This window comes from Gouania willdenowi, chromosome 5, assembly GCF_900634775.1.
Source record: "Gouania willdenowi chromosome 5, fGouWil2.1, whole genome shotgun sequence".
NCBI classification, from domain to species: Eukaryota; Metazoa; Chordata; class Actinopteri; order Blenniiformes; family Gobiesocidae; genus Gouania; species Gouania willdenowi.
The window spans coordinates 27,246,897-27,259,162 of record NC_041048.1 but is presented as its reverse complement, the minus strand read 5'-3'; the positions used below and the strand labels follow the sequence as shown (position 1 = coordinate 27,259,162).

At 38.7% G+C, this 12,266-nt stretch overlaps 1 protein-coding gene across 2 annotated transcripts in view; it reads right to left on the bottom strand.

The window, feature by feature from the left end:
• The window catches only part of LOC114462838 (tensin-2-like), a 42,138-nt gene extending 30,976 nt beyond the window's left edge, over positions 1 to 11,162 (bottom strand). Inside the window, exons 1-3 of one of the 2 annotated variants that reach the window (XM_028445896.1) lie at positions 10,806 to 11,162; positions 730 to 835; positions 585 to 622 (exon numbers count right to left, since the gene is read on the bottom strand). In XM_028445896.1, the coding sequence (XP_028301697.1) occupies positions 585 to 622; positions 730 to 835; positions 10,806 to 10,916 (255 nt within the window). In that variant the 5' untranslated portion in view covers positions 10,917 to 11,162. The remainder of the gene's footprint in view (positions 1 to 584; positions 623 to 729; positions 836 to 10,805) is intronic. The other variant, XM_028445897.1, reaches the window with a different exon arrangement.
• Between the last annotated feature and the right edge of the window lie 1,104 nt (positions 11,163 to 12,266).

Sequence of the window (12,266 nt, the reverse complement as noted above, 5' to 3'; positions counted from 1 at the left end):
AAAATTTTTATATCGGTCGGGTTCTAATTGTAAGTGCTTAGAAGGCAACTAAGAACCTTCAGAGGTTTGGAGCCACTCTTTCAGCTCATTTTCACCAACTACAAACAAACTAAACAGAAAATGAACAGTGGGTAAACTCAGACTGTTTTCATTTGAATATCATTTATTTAATTTGTATATCATTTATTTAAAGAGTGTTATGACTGAGCTGTGCTGCCTTTAATGCTCTCTTTTTACGTCACACACTGGAAGCGTCCTGCTTTCCTGTGGTCATTCAAATCAACAAACAAGTTAAAAAAAATTCAATCTTTCAAACATTGATGCCTCCAAATAATGATTATCTAATTGTGAAATCCATCAGAGACTTCCCTGGTAGAGGGCAACACACAGTCATGTTAGGCTACCACATGGCTGACTACGGTTGTAGTTTAAGGGAGCAAGACTTAGCATCCAGGTCATTGCGCATGGCTTACCCTCACTTCAAGCTCACATTAAACACAAATTGCCACCAGAGAACCTTTGACACACAAGCAGAGTTTGATAGTTGGGTGATGTACAGCTATCAAGGTGGATATTTGACTTACTTTGGCTTTGCATGTCTGGTGAACTGCAACCTTGCACTCTGTAAGCATACAAAGAAAGAGGAAATGTGTCATTCTTACTAAGCTTAGACTGAGAGAGTAGCCAGACTGTTCTTTTGAACCTGAACATGATAACGTGTGGACTCACCCTTGCAGAAAGCCACAGGGTTGTCAATGTTTTGTTTGCACACTTCACATGTCCGTCTCTTTCTGAAGCTTTTTGCTATGAACGTGTGACTCTCTGGTTTGGAAAGCTGCAGATACAGAGGAGGAGGGAACTGAGTAAACGCTTAAGACCCGTGTTTTTTTTAATTTAAATCAGAAATCTGTCTGCTGACTGTGCACAGGTTTTCTAGACATTTACTCTTACGTGGTGTAGCTGATGTCATCACTTGTTTATAGAAGACGTCATTACAGAGCAGATTTAGCAGCTAAAATACCTTTTGTGTTAAGTCATGTTTTAAATAAGCCTGTTGTTTTTAATTGATGCCCTTATTTAGTCTTACGTTAATCTGCCCCCTGTTTGACGATAGACGTGAGGCTCTATTTTGATGCTGTTGGCAGAAAATGTCCAAGTGTAAGGTATTCACAGATCATTTTGATCAGCTCATCATTTTAATTCAGGTTCATTTGGAGAATAACGTGCATTAAATCAATTATAAACTCAGATCTCAAGCTCATACAGGTAAATGCTTGTTGTTGCAGTTGAGCACGGCATTTGTTCTTCTCTTTCGACTTCTTCTGACTCAGTGAATATGACAGCTAATCAGCTGCTTACTGTAAACTTTCTTATTCCACACTTAGTTCTCTTTTTATTCATATCATTTGGAGAGTTTTCTTCAATTTAATTTGGAGAGAGTAAAAAAAGAGTCAAATGCAGAATTTAGGCATGCACAAGCGGAAGTGGTGAATTTTAGAATAAAATACCTGGAAAACTCATGAAATTGCCAAAACCAAAAGATAAGTCATGACTGATGAAATATCAAGGCATTGTTTGGCCAGGAAAAAAAAAAAATTGATGAGAATCTGAAGTCCAGCCAAAGAGCTTCTTTCATGCTCAGTGGCACAGAGCTGGGCAGTTATGGCAGCTGTGTAAACACAAATGTCTCTAGGCAAAGCCAAAGGTAAATTTCAGTGTGACTCAAACTGCCTCCCTGTCTTTTTCAGAACACTGAACTCAAAGCAGGGGAAATATATGAATTATCATTACCTTAATCAACTGATAAATATACATGTAAATGTAAGACCAATGATGTCCTGCAGTAATATGTGATGTAAAGACACTTCATACATGCATTTCTGTTAACACTGCATGTAGGTTACAGAGAGTATAAAAAGGGGCAGTGTCTGTGTAAGGTTGTGGTATTGCTCCCTCAAAGCTGAGCCTGTGAGAATCACTAACCATTTCTGAGCAGAGGAAGCCTGGACACACCAGGGGGGACATAGTGTTTGTACCATGTGAGGGGGAGGTACTGTATGTGTATGATGCAATGGAAGGTGTGATAGGCAGCAAACAGTAGACACTACCCACACACACCAGTTTTCTTAAAAAAAAAAAAAGAACTATCAATGACGTTTTTTCCAGTATTGGAAAAAAGTTCTCAACCAAAAAGCTTGTTTTCCTTTTTTCTTGAGCCTGTTGCCAGATTTGTTCAAACAAGAGCCACATTGACTGTAAGTCTGCTGTGTGAAAATATAGCCTCACTGGTTCAGACTCACAGAACCTTGTAGACTTTGCCTGCCTTCACCGTCTGATTCTTGGAATGAAAACCCTTTTGTTGTCTGAATGCATTGTGTTATAAAAGCAGTATTGCTACTCTGGAGAAGAGGTCACCTCTAAATCCTTTATGACTGAAAATGTATGATTAATATTTTATGTATCCTTCTTTCAACGAGGCATAGCTTGAAATACCCACAATCCCAGGATGGGTTCTCAGTGTAATTTGGGCTATTCGATAGACACTGTACAAGCAGTTTCTGGTAATCTTCAAATATTCAAGTCTTAAAAACAAAAACATAGTTAAAGCTGCAGTCTGTAAGTGTTTTTTGGGCATCATTTGGTCAAAAATCTATGATCATCTTTGAGCATATTGTAATCCAAAGTGTTCTGAGTGGACAGTAAATTTTCCTTCTCCTGGCCCTGTAAATTAAGTTTATAAATTCAGGAGGGTGACGCTAAATGTCAGCCAATCAGAGATCTTTTTACAAACACGTGAGCTTCATTCGCTGTTTTGGGCGTTACTATTGGCCACTTGACTGAAGTCAGGTGCATTTCTGTACAATCGTAAATCCATACATTTGACCCTATGTCTTGAAAAAAAGTGCTGAGTGCTCACAAAGACACCGTCAAGGGAGGCTAAGTTTCGGTTTCAAAACGGAGCAGAGAGAGGATTCTACAAACTGCAGCTTTAACTAGGGATGTAACAATTAATCGTAAGGCAGTTAAAAATCGATTCATAGGTATCACGATTCACATCGATACTGTGAAAATTGAATCACAGTACTTTTTTTAATCTATCCAGAAGTGTTGGCGGAGGGCGGAATCTGCTAATACTTTCTTTCTGGCTGCCTTCTACTTTTAAACATGTTCATAAATGATTCCTTACCCCTTTAGCACCAAAAAATATCTGTAATATTACGTTTATATCTGTAAAAGTCACGTTTTTCTATTAGCTCTGTCTGCTAGCATAGCATCTCTTCTTCACTGCGAAATATCTGCATGCCAACCGACCACTGGGTTACCAGCGCCCTCTGCTGGTCTAAACAAATATCTGACCTAAATACAGTGAAGTGACTGTGTTTTTTTTTTTTGTTTTTTTAAGTCCAATTGTTAAGAAACAAAATACATTTTCAGTTGCACTTTTAAAAAGAAATATTATGCAGTTTTGCATTGTTTACTATAGAACCAGAATTTAAATTAATAAGCTTCTTCTTCATTTGTATTATTCCTTTATTTATTTCATTCAAGATTTATTTTTAGTTAAATTGCATTGTTTTGAATAGTTTATCAAGGGATTCTTTTGACAATGAAATATAAAAGGAAAATAGTACAGTATTTTCTAAAATAAAGGAATATTTTTCAGTCATCATTTTTCTACAGTCCCATTTTGTAAAACAAATCGCGAGAGAATCGTATCGTGAACCCAGTATCGTGAATCGAATCGTATCGGGAGTTGAGTGAATCGTTACATCCCTAGCTTTAACATAACGCCTAAAGGTTTTACGGCTTAGAGATTTGAGGATGTTTATTGTGTAGATGATTGTTAGGTATTCTGTTTGAGTGTGTGAGTTATGATAGCAGTTTATTTTATAGTCTTGTACACTTCAAGTCTGTATTTGTTCTGTTACAGGGTTTGTGGGATTTGTTTGAGCTTTGTTTTGACTTCTTGTTTTTATTTGTATCTTGTCCATCCTGGGTTGTTATGTAGTATGGTTATCTGTGGTGGATTACAAGTCCATTTGGTCAGCACTGTGATAAAAAGGAAGTCTGTTAGAGGTTAGTTGACTTTAGTAGATTTTTGTTTTGATAATTAAACTGAATATTAGTCTTTTCCTTGTTTTTCTCAAGTTTCCTTGTTCCAACATCCTTGTAAGTTAAAGACATGATTTTAAAAGTAACAATTGTCTTTTTTGTCATTATCTCACTGCTGTTAATCATACCCTGGTCTCTAGGATGGGTTGACTAAAATCTATATGAAGAATGTATAAAAAAGGCTTGTCAACATACTGTTTCAGAATAAACTGCATAGCTAAGAAATGTGCACATTTCATATAATAAAATATGCTTTCAAGGAACTAACCTGATGGCCTATGAACTAGTGTTTACCAAGCTAACAGCTATTGACTGTAACAATAATAAGATGAACATATGTCCGTCATTGTGCTTTACAGTGTGGTTATTTAAAGGCCTGTCTGCCTTGTTGCAGCCTTATGCTGGATGTTTATTTGTCCTCCTTTTGATATAATCAATCATTGTATGCAATGTAAATGAGCCTAATAAAAATAAACCAGTTAACAACAAATAATCATCCTAAATCTCTTTACGTTGAAATAAGATGTGACTGAGAGAAAAGTATTGCCAAGATTGCATGCTTATATTTTCTGGTATTTATTCAAGCTTTTTTTACGTCCTCCTTTTTGGTGTTTTCCAAAAGAACAAACAATGCATATGAAGTAGGCAATAGTAAAATATTTTAACAAATAGAAATACAAAAGAGGAGGGACATGAAACCCTGGAGAACAGCACCACTTCACCGCATTCTGCATCAAAACTAGCTACAAACAGCAACCACGTGTATATGTTAATAAACAGGACCGACATTAAGTCCTTGACATTAAAGAATGTTTTTGTCATATTTAACAATTTGATGTGTGAACCATCGAGTACTTTTCTTTACATTACGATAGTTAAATGTTTATTAATTATTACATAGTCATTGTTTTTATTAACATATACAGAGGAAGCTAGTTGCTATGTGTACCGGTAGTTAGGCTGTGTCTGAATAGTCCCTCCTATCTCCTTTTCTATCCACTTTACCATTACCCTGTGGATGACGTCACAGGGTTAAGGAAAGGTGTTAGGAGTTAGGAAAAGGTGATCACGTTTGTTTTGACGATCAGACGCACTTCCACTAGGTGACGTAATAATCCTATGGCTGCACTTCCTTTCCTCAGAAAATTTGAATGCTCTTTTATCATGGCCACCACTTAAACACTTCCGGGGGTTAAAGAACAGGGGATAGGAAAGGAGATAGGAGGACTATCTCCTATGTCCTTTACTATTCACTGTTCCTTTACCCCCGGAAGTGTTTAAGTGGTGGCCATGATAAAGAGCGTCCAAGTTCTCTTTAAGCTCAGGAAAAGAGGCTCAATGCCTCATTCTTTACTTCCTTTAGCCTAGGAAACACTGATGCATCCTTTACCAAAGGAGACCACATAATGCTGACCCACAATTCCTTACGCCGACAACATTTAAAGGGAACTGCACACCTGAGTGCTCACGGAAACTCACGATAAGTAGATGATTACGTCACCTTGTTAAAGTGCATCTGATTGTCAAAACAAACGTGATCGCCTTTCCCCAACTCCTCTCCTAACACCTTTCCTTTACCTCGTGACGTCATCCACGGGGTTATGGAAAAGTGGATAGGAAAGGAGATAGGAGGGAATATTCGGACGCAGCATCTGTCTTGAGTAAAATGGCGGCCATTTTGGACCATTAGCAAAGGCCAAATTCTGAACGTGCCCCACCTATGTTTCTATATCTATGTTCTCCTTACAATTCTGATTGGTTAGCACTGTATGTAAGGTTAATATAAAAGCTATAATAATATTGAAATGTCCTTCCCCTATGATGATATTATTTACAAACATCATGAAGTGTTTGATGTGAGGATTCACTAAGAATTTAAATCCATACAAATGTTAACTGTTGCTTAGTTTTCCATTACTTTGGCGTCATAATTAAAACAGTTTCAATGCTAGTTTTTAATGTAATTCACAAATCTATCAAATGGAAACATAATATTCATGACACACACCTGAAGAGAGATCTATGAAGTTTTCCACGACTCGAACATTAGCTGAGTTTCATCCTTTAACACAACTGCACCATCAATGAGAAGGTCAAATAAACACTTTGGACTTTGGCAAAAGGCTGACTTCTAGTGGGCATATAGTGACACTGCAGCTACTGTAAATATTAGACATTTGTTTTAGGCGTGATGACGACCAAATAAATGCCACACGGTGCCAAAGCTTGTGCCTATTTCAGTGAATTGTGTTTTTAATAAAACATGTCTTCACTAAGCGTGTACAATTAATCATAAAAGGTCGTTTTCTACAACTGAATTAGTCACAAATCTGTCAATCAATCCATTTTGACTAAGAATAAAGGCAACATTTGTATTAATAAATGCACAAGTTTAATATAGTAATGTAGCAGTATTGTTGTTATTAATTTTAATGAGAGCTTTAAGATATGTTACTGATTTTTCCCCCAATATCAATGAAAACTAGAAAGAGTACATACAGTAGTTATTCCTGATAATACATCATTCCTCAAGCATCAGAGTACCTTGTATTGAGCATGTGATAAATGTTGACACGAAAAAGAAATCTACTCCAAGCCTTCAGGCAACATGAATGATCTGTTCATAAACTTGACAACAAAACAAAAACTAAATTACTGCCTGCAGCAACTCCTTATAACAGAAATAACTGAGAAGGATGTATTTGGTCTACAAATAATCTGGAGTATTACTGAGTAAAATTGGTTTATATTCAAGCGATATATATTTGTCTATCTATAAAAGCCAGAAAGGTCTGTGTGTGTGTGTGTGTGTGTGTGTGTGTGTGTGTGTGTGTGTGTGTGGAGCGAATATCTCCCTGACGCGGTATCTGTTCGACCTGAAACTTTGTCAACGGCTTCCAAATACCTCGAGTTTGTGCATCCTTTATGAAGTAATTTGGTCTTTTCAAAATGTTTATTTTAATTGAATATTTATACAAAAAATCCACTAAATGACAACAGAAATGCACAAAACTACACCAAAAAAAAAACCAAAACAATATATATATATATATACAAAAGATGCACAAAAACACAACAGAAAGATACAAAAATACACACAATGACTCCAAAAAACATACATTACAGAAAAATACACCAAACAAAAAAGATACAAAAGTGAGTTAGAAAAAACAAACACATTTATCATGCACATGTCCCATAGAATTAACCAGGGAAATTTCCCACGTTATTTTACTTTGCACCCGCAAATAAACCCCTTTATAAGACTACAGAGTACAGAGTATGTACACCTCTTTGTGCATCCAACCTTCAAACACATACTCATTTGGCCATAATTGACAACTGTACTTTAGCCCCCACTATATGAATACATACTTCAGAGTGCAACGGGCACTGTACTTGTATGATAAAGTTGTTTTAATGGGCTATATAACACTGTATGTGTTTTGTAGGCATGTTAAGTGTAGGTTTAGGGTTTTCTGCTTATGATTTGGTGACATGAGTTACTTTTCTATGAGCCAGTGATTTGTTTCTGCATACTGTAAATTCTTGACAGCAGTGAAGGTTAAAATGATCACAGTTAAATTATTGGCCAGGACACCAGTGAAGGCCAGAGTGTTTAATCTGACACTGGATTTATTCGCAGAGTTTGGAAATATTGTCAAATAAGTTCCTAGACAGAGTCAGATCATTGTTTTGTTGAGTATTCAAAGCAAATTACGGAAAGCATCACATGTTCCATAACACATCTATACTTTGTGCTGCCATGGCGACAGTGGTTCTTTACATTCCATTACTGATGTCTGATCATTTGATATAGTTGAAGATATTTTAATGCATATACTGCCAAACTCCTCCCACTGTGTGTTTGTGGCTCAACTTACAGGAGCCCACAGGACCATCAGCAGTGTTGCAATATTGATTTGAAACGACCTCCACCCCATCGGACTTGTTGCTGCCAAAATATGTGTCATTCACTAGGCATCCCTTACTGCTGCAGAAGGCCTAAAGCAATACCTCATCGAACCCAGTGGTTCTCATACTGGGGTCCAAAGTCCCCCAGAGGACTTTGAGCCGTACCTTTGGGGTCTGTGAAAAATTAGCAAAAAACTAATAAATGATAAAGGATTACAAGACACAGAGGCAAGCTACAATTACCTCATGTAAAGAATTTTAAAGCTCAGCGAGTGGTGAAATAACCCAAAGTTGGGCTCTAAAGTAGAAATGAAGAAGTTGCATAAATGACGTTTTTATATATATCCCAACTTTTATACTATAAATTAAAATAGAAATCAGATTTATTTATTCTTTACATCATTCCTACATGCAGTTATGGGCCAATGAAAATTGTATTTTTTAAGAGTTCAAGAGACTGTCACCCAAGAACCAATACATACTGTATATCTGACTAAATATTAGTGATTTGAAGAGTCTGTGCACATAGCTCAAAGCTGATAAAATTACAGGGAGCTAAGGCATATGCTAAGTTGTTTACTGAAGGCCCAAACATGTTAGATCATGAAAGCCCAACAAACATTTTTCCAATTTGGAGGGGCTGACATGTCTACCAGATAGGATGTATAGCAGATATTCTGAAAATGGAAGAAAAATAAGGATGCACAAAAAACGACACATACTCCCATTACTAAGTTGGCCATATTTCAAAAAGTGTTAATCTGTTCAAACTAAAATGTAAAGTGTGCCCATTGAATAATCAGGGAACAATTGGTTAGACTGAAGTGAGTGGGCCATTTGTGAAATGACATGCATGGAGGGACCCAAAAGTGTATAACTATATATTGTATATAGGGAATCAATGCACCAATAAAACAACCTACTTTACATGTAGTACTGTATATAGATACTTCTGTGCTGTCTCAATGGATATAAAATAGCTACAAATAATGGGCACATATTTTGTTTATTGGTAATTCATCAAACACATTTTATGTTATATAAGACTAGGTCTTTAAGCTCATGTCTAGTACAAAGGTCTTGAATATTTATAAGTTAAGGAGTTCAAAGAATAGATAATTATTATGATATTTAGGGCTACAAATGTCAATGTTTGTGTTTATTTGACTTGAGCATTATGACGAATCCGTGAAAAATGTTCTCCTCTGAACAGATTCCTAGGATCCAAAATGTTTGAGAAGCCCTGATCTGACCTATAGAGCAAGTCAGGCACCGGCAGAGGCATAATGAGGCTCTTTGAGTGGGGCTTCATGGGTTGTTTGTCTCTGGTGGGACACTTGTTGCCATGTTTGGAAGGAGCAATAAAAAAAAAACCAATCAAAGCTGTGTCTGTTTGCTACGTCCGTTTTTCCTGATCCGAGTGTAAATGTAAACAAAACTAGGCTACCAAGCTCCACCCTGCTCGTACACACACACACACACACACACAGCATGTGCTGTAAATGAATACAGAGTACAGTAACACACACTTGTTTATCGCTAACACCCTCCCTGGCTTTTTGCAGTGGCACCTCTCAAGTGATGACATGCAGGAAAGCAGGAGTCACACTCATACTCAGGAAGGGACAGGAGCAGGTGGGGAGCCAGGGGTCCACTCCACGTCTAGTTGGGTATTTATAACCTGCACTGGTCAGGGGCGTCACCTCTAAACAGCTATGAAAATGCTGAAAATAGGTGTGGGAATGACTGTGTGTGTGTGTGTGTGTGTGTGTGTTCATGGGAATGGGAGACGGAAAGTGTGAGAAAATGAGAGAACTGAGAAAAATGTAAAGATCCCCCAGTATGACATGTTTCATTCCTTTCCAGAACATTTGGAGTCCACCCATTCAGCAGGGAGCATGCTATCATAGTTTGGCATAATCTCTCTCTCTCTCTCTCTCTCTCTCTCACACACACACACACACACTGTCACATGTGATCTGACTGTTTTTACACAGAACTGAGGGGTTCACTGCCTACAACCACATGATGTTACTGCACACGTGAAGCTTTCTATGTATCAGAGAGCTACGCTAACAATAAACAGACACAACTGTGCCCTTCCTATTGTGCTACACATACACACTGCATGCCTCAATGTGATTTACTCTGACGTGTAAGGACGCCAACATTCTGCTGCCTAAAACAACAGACTCATATTTTCTGTTGGATTCTATAAAGGTCCCACAGGAGGCTTCATGCATGTGGAAGCAGGGATCGCTCTTGAATCCATACGTGTTCCTAAATAGATCGTGGAGACAGGCAGGCAGTAAGTCACACCACTTCCACTTGAACTTTGACACCCAGTGGGTCATCCATTGCTTTAGGTTGGTCAGTGCTTTGAAAAGAAAGTAGGCCAGTTCAAAAGCAACAGACACATGACTAAGGGCTGAGTCATGCTTCTGAGCGTTTCTTTGCACGAGATGGTGCTGTTTTATTAGATTCTGGCAAAAACACAGAGAATGTGGAGGGAGATTCCTCTCATTTGGAAAAGTTGTGGTCTTCCATAGATTCTTCATGTGAACTTTTTGTGCTGCTGCTGCTGCTGCTGCTGGGTCAAATGACTGACACTGCTTTGCTCACATGCAACATGTCATGATGGAAATTATGAATGAATTGATAAAAAGAGAACACACTTTAGTTAGTCTATTGTCTATTATCTCACAGTGCATGGGGAGCACCCCTGCCATGAGCAAACCACATGTTTACACTCCACAACAGAGCAGGTATTCACTTACGTCTGTTATTTGAAGGATTTCAGGATGCACCTCCAGCTCTGTGTTGATGGCGTCTCCATCAGGTCCATGCTTCTTCAAGCCGCTGGTATTCACACTGTGAATGCAGCCCATACTTCCAACACCCTCCTCTCCCACCCTTAAACTTCTTCAACTGTCAAACGTTCCTTCCAGAGTAGAGCTTGGGGTGTTTTGTATCTCCTCATGTCTTCATGTCCACTGACCTTTTGCACCTCTCAGTTTATCCTGCATTGAAATCCACCCCAGAAGACCTCCCCTTTCTCCCACAACCTCTGCCTTCACTTCAGGAGGTGTCACTGAGACCCTCAGTCCCCTGAAACTCTTGCTGTCCTCACTTCGAAAGCATGTGCTCACTACCTTTTCCCTCCCCAGTCTCCCCAATATCTCCTCCTCCTCCTCCTCACTTCAGCTTTTCCAGAACTTAAATATCCTGTAGGTCCCACTCCTTTGCTCTGAACTCACACACTGAGATCTCTCTCCCTTCTCCATCAGGCTGCTCTTGTCGTCTCCCCACAGGAGAGAAGGGGGCAGCTGTTTGAGCTTGTTGATGTCAGACCTCCCCTGCACTTTGGCTCCTCTTCAGGTCCTCCTCACTGTGGAGGGATTAGATAGAACCTTATTCTCATTCCTCAAGAATCTGCAACTCTGGAAACAAATGTACAGCATAAGTGTAACAAAATTTTATTCTCTGCTGCTCATTAAAATGTTTTCATCCGGATGGATTACTGATCTGGTCTCTTCAGTTAATGTCCTCCTCATGACATCCTTCACATCCTGCTTTTTTGTTCCATGGATTTTTGTTGTAAACAATGACAGGCTCTATGCTTGATGCGTAGATTTTTAGTCACTTCCTATTAAATTCCTCCACACGACAGCACTCACACACACACACACACACACACACACACACACACACACACACACACACACACACACACACACACACACACACACACACACACACACACACACACACACACACACACACACACACACACAGTTTCCTCACTATGGACTCTCTAGAGAATGCTTCTTCAAGCCACAGAGTTTTAAGGCTGTGAGGGGAAAATCTCCAACAATAAGCCCTTTTTAAAAGCACATTTCTCATCTTCTAGTTAGCCTTTACAAAGCAGTCTTTGGAGAGAGCCGAATCCAAAGTAGCAGCTAAATCAGGCAGCTAACGCTCAACATGCATGACATGTTTTGTATTCCAGCTCAGTCAGGAAACATCACAGCCCTGCACTTAACAACACAGAGGAATGTAATGACAAAAGCACTGAAATGGCAGAAGCCACTCGATGCTTCTTTTTTTGGGATACAGTTGACACAAAGTGGAGTCGTGTTGTGGTTTGAAGTGGGAGACAGAAGGACCTACTGTGAGGACCAGCTGCTGATCCACATAACAACGGGGGTGGAGCAAAGAACAGTGACTGCAGGAGATGT